The 3,128-nt window shown below is 39.8% G+C and overlaps 1 protein-coding gene across 1 annotated transcript; it reads right to left on the bottom strand.

Annotated features, from left to right (window-relative positions):
- Window positions 1-384: 384 nt before the first annotated feature.
- On the bottom strand, window positions 385-2,600 carry LOC110733556 (adenine/guanine permease AZG1-like). The gene has a single exon (XM_021913619.1). The coding sequence runs from the start codon at window positions 2,399-2,401 to the stop codon at window positions 623-625; it is 1,779 nt and encodes a 592-aa protein (XP_021769311.1). The 5' UTR covers window positions 2,402-2,600; the 3' UTR covers window positions 385-622.
- Window positions 2,601-3,128: the final 528 nt, after the last annotated feature.

Below are 3,128 nucleotides of genomic sequence, written 5' to 3'. Positions count from 1 at the left end.
CTTATCATTGTATGTATTTGAGCTTGATCATTCAAGCCCATATTCCTTTTTAATATAGTAACTATTTTACGCAAACACAAAGTGATAATTCCCTTTTAAGATATAAAAACACACGAGGTAATTGTAGTCGTTTGGTTAAACATAAGCTGACATCGATCTTTCACCAAGAAAAAAGAGAGTAGACCAACTTTAACACAATTATAGTACTTCTAATTTTAAGCCATATATATATAATTAGACTATTTAGTTTTTGTTGTATTTTGTCCTCTTCATTTTCTTCCTGTGTTAAATATTGTCATAAACGGAAAAAACAAACATGTCTACATATTACACAATAGTCTGTTGAATCATGAAACACAATTAAACACGCTAGAAAAGAGAATATACCGTCAAAAAGGTTTTGCTCCTTATATTAGCTTTATAATAACTAAAAATATGTACATCTTTGAATCTAATTAAATCATAATCAACCCCCCTTAATTCCCCTATTCCTTCCCTTCAAAAACATTGATGTAGAAACCAACCTAATAAATGACATAACCAAGATTAAAGGAGAAAAATTACAAAGAAAGAATTCACATCCTAGGGAAAAAAAATTACTATATCTAGTAAACAAGTACTACTATACTTCAAGCTCTTTAATACTCCCATCTACAATATTACCACTACCACCATGATTATTAACATTGTTATTAACACCGTTAATTGCAACTCCATTTCCATTTTCACCACCATTTTTGCACTTTGGTCCCTCAATAATTCCAAATTTGCTTAGAAGCATCACACCCCAATCCCAAAGATGTAGCACAATATAAGTCCCAATTCCTCCAATTAAACCATATGCTATAGAATATGTAAAAGGGGTCAAAATCAATGTTACAAAAGCTGGAATTGCTTCCCTCATATCATCCCAATTTATATCAACCACTGATTTCATCATCAAAACACCCACCAAGATCAACGGCGGTCCAACCGCCCACGCGGGAATAGACGCTAATAACGGCGTTATAAACAGCGCTAGGAAGAAATAACTTCCCGCTGTTAACGCCGTTAAACCCGTCCTCCCGCCTTCACGTATCCCCGTAGACGACTCGATAAAAGTCGTCACGGGGGACGTACCTAGGAGTGACCCCACAACAATTGAAACAGCGTCACTCATGAACGCAAAATATTGTCCTTCAAATTCCCCGTTTTCGTCCACGAAACCTGCGAAACGTGCCATTGAGTATAGAGTTGCCGTGGTATCCAAAATATCGACGTATAAGAACGTAATTAGTGCAACCCAAAAGGGCCCTTTGGTAATTCCACTTAAACTAAGCGCACCCGCCGTATTTTTAATTGTGTGGATGTCAACTACCTTCTTAAAGTACTCGAACGCGGCGTCACCGGTTTCCGTGTGAGGAAACGCGGTGACGCTCGTGTTTCGAAACCACGAAACGGCAGTAACAAAAACAATACCGTAAATCATTGCCCCTTTAATTTTTTTTACCCAACAATATGCAATTATAACAAACCCAATTATTCCCAACCATAATGTGGGGCTCTCCATTCTATGATTCAGGCAGTAAATGTCGTCGGAGATGCTACCGCCGGGAAGTAAAACGGTGCCGTTTAACGAATTTATCACCGGAGCAACTGAAATTCGTGATGAACTTGGACAACCCCCTAGTGTTAACAGAGTTGACCCACTGTAACTGATTAATCCAATTCCTTGGCTGTTTTGTAGTCCAATGAAGGCTAAGAATAAACCGATACCGGCCGAAGACGAGATTCGGACCGGTTTCGGGACTAATTTGGCGAACCGCGCTCGTAAACCGACCGCGGATATCGCTAAAAATATTAATCCCTCTACAAAAACTGCCGTGAGGGCAGTTTTGTAAGGGATGTTCCCAGACCCGTGGAAGCCTACCACAGTGTAGGCAAAATACGCGTTGGTCCCCATCCCGGGGGCCAACGCGAGTGGTAAATTGGCAAAAATGCCCATTACAAAACACCCGATAAGGGACGACGCTACCGTGGCGACGATCAGGTCTTTCCTGATCCTCGCCAAGCAAGCGTTGTACCCCGGGTTCACCGGGTCAAACTTGCACGTGTCATTCGGTGTGATGACACGATGAGTAGGACCCGAACAATTAGAGACAGAGAGAGTAGGGTCGGAACACAGTGGTATACAATCAGAAACCGAGCACGTCCCGCCTGAGTCAGCTAAAATGGACGCGTTTACGGCTAAAATGTAAGCCATAGTAAGGAACGTGGCGGTACCGGCACGAAGTTCGGTAGTGAAAGTGGTACGACGTTCGGTAAGCTTGAACCGCTTACCAACTCGGCTGCTCGCCACGAAGGCGTTCAGCCGAGTGATTTTTGAGGGTTTAGGGGAAGAGGAAAGGACTTGGGAGTCCATGATCACGAAAAGTGGAATGAGAAAAAAAAATAAAAGGGGTGAAGAAGAAGTGAGGAGAAGAAGGCGGGTGGAGAGAGACTAAATAAATGAGTAATGAGTGAGAAAGAGAATAGGGAGAAATTTGGGATTCCGTTGTTTAATAAGGATCTTTTTTGATTAGGGAGAAAGTATCTCCAATTTTGTTTCATAATTTTATATCTCTTTCAAATTTAAAAAAAAATTAATTGATATTAAAAAAAATAATAAAATAAATAAAAAATAAATAAATTGGGGGATGGGTTAAAAAAAACAAATTAATTGATTTATTAAAAAAATTAGCTAATTTAGCTTTGTGTCCTATATATATATAAAACCACGTCTAGAATCTCTAGACTAGTTTAATTTACAAGTGCTTTAATCTAGTGCTGTCAAATGAGAACCGAACCGATTAAAAATCGATTTTGTAAAACCGAAAACCGACCCGAACCGTATTTAAGTAAATCCGAAACCGAACCGATCCGAATAATGTCAAACCGTATAAGAACCGAACCCGTTAACAAACCGAACTGTAATAAAACCGAACCGAAAAGGAACCGAAACGTTTCTAACCCGAAACTGTTTCCAACCCGAAACTGTTTGAACCGAGGTAAAAACCGTTTACACCAAACCGTTAAAAAACTGCAACCCGTTTGCACCGAACCGTTTATAAACCGAACCACTTACAAACCGAACCGTCTATAAATCAAAC

Source organism: Chenopodium quinoa, unplaced genomic scaffold (assembly GCF_001683475.1).
Source record: "Chenopodium quinoa cultivar QQ74 unplaced genomic scaffold, ASM168347v1, whole genome shotgun sequence".
NCBI lineage: Eukaryota > Viridiplantae > Streptophyta > Magnoliopsida > Caryophyllales > Amaranthaceae > Chenopodium > Chenopodium quinoa.
This window is presented reverse-complemented; position numbering and strand designations above follow the sequence as displayed.

Excerpts from the sequence above, each read along its gene's own strand:
- LOC110733556 (XM_021913619.1), bottom strand. The coding sequence starts at position 2,401 with ATGGACTCCCAAGTCCTTTCCTCTTCCCCTAAACCCTCAAAAATCACT.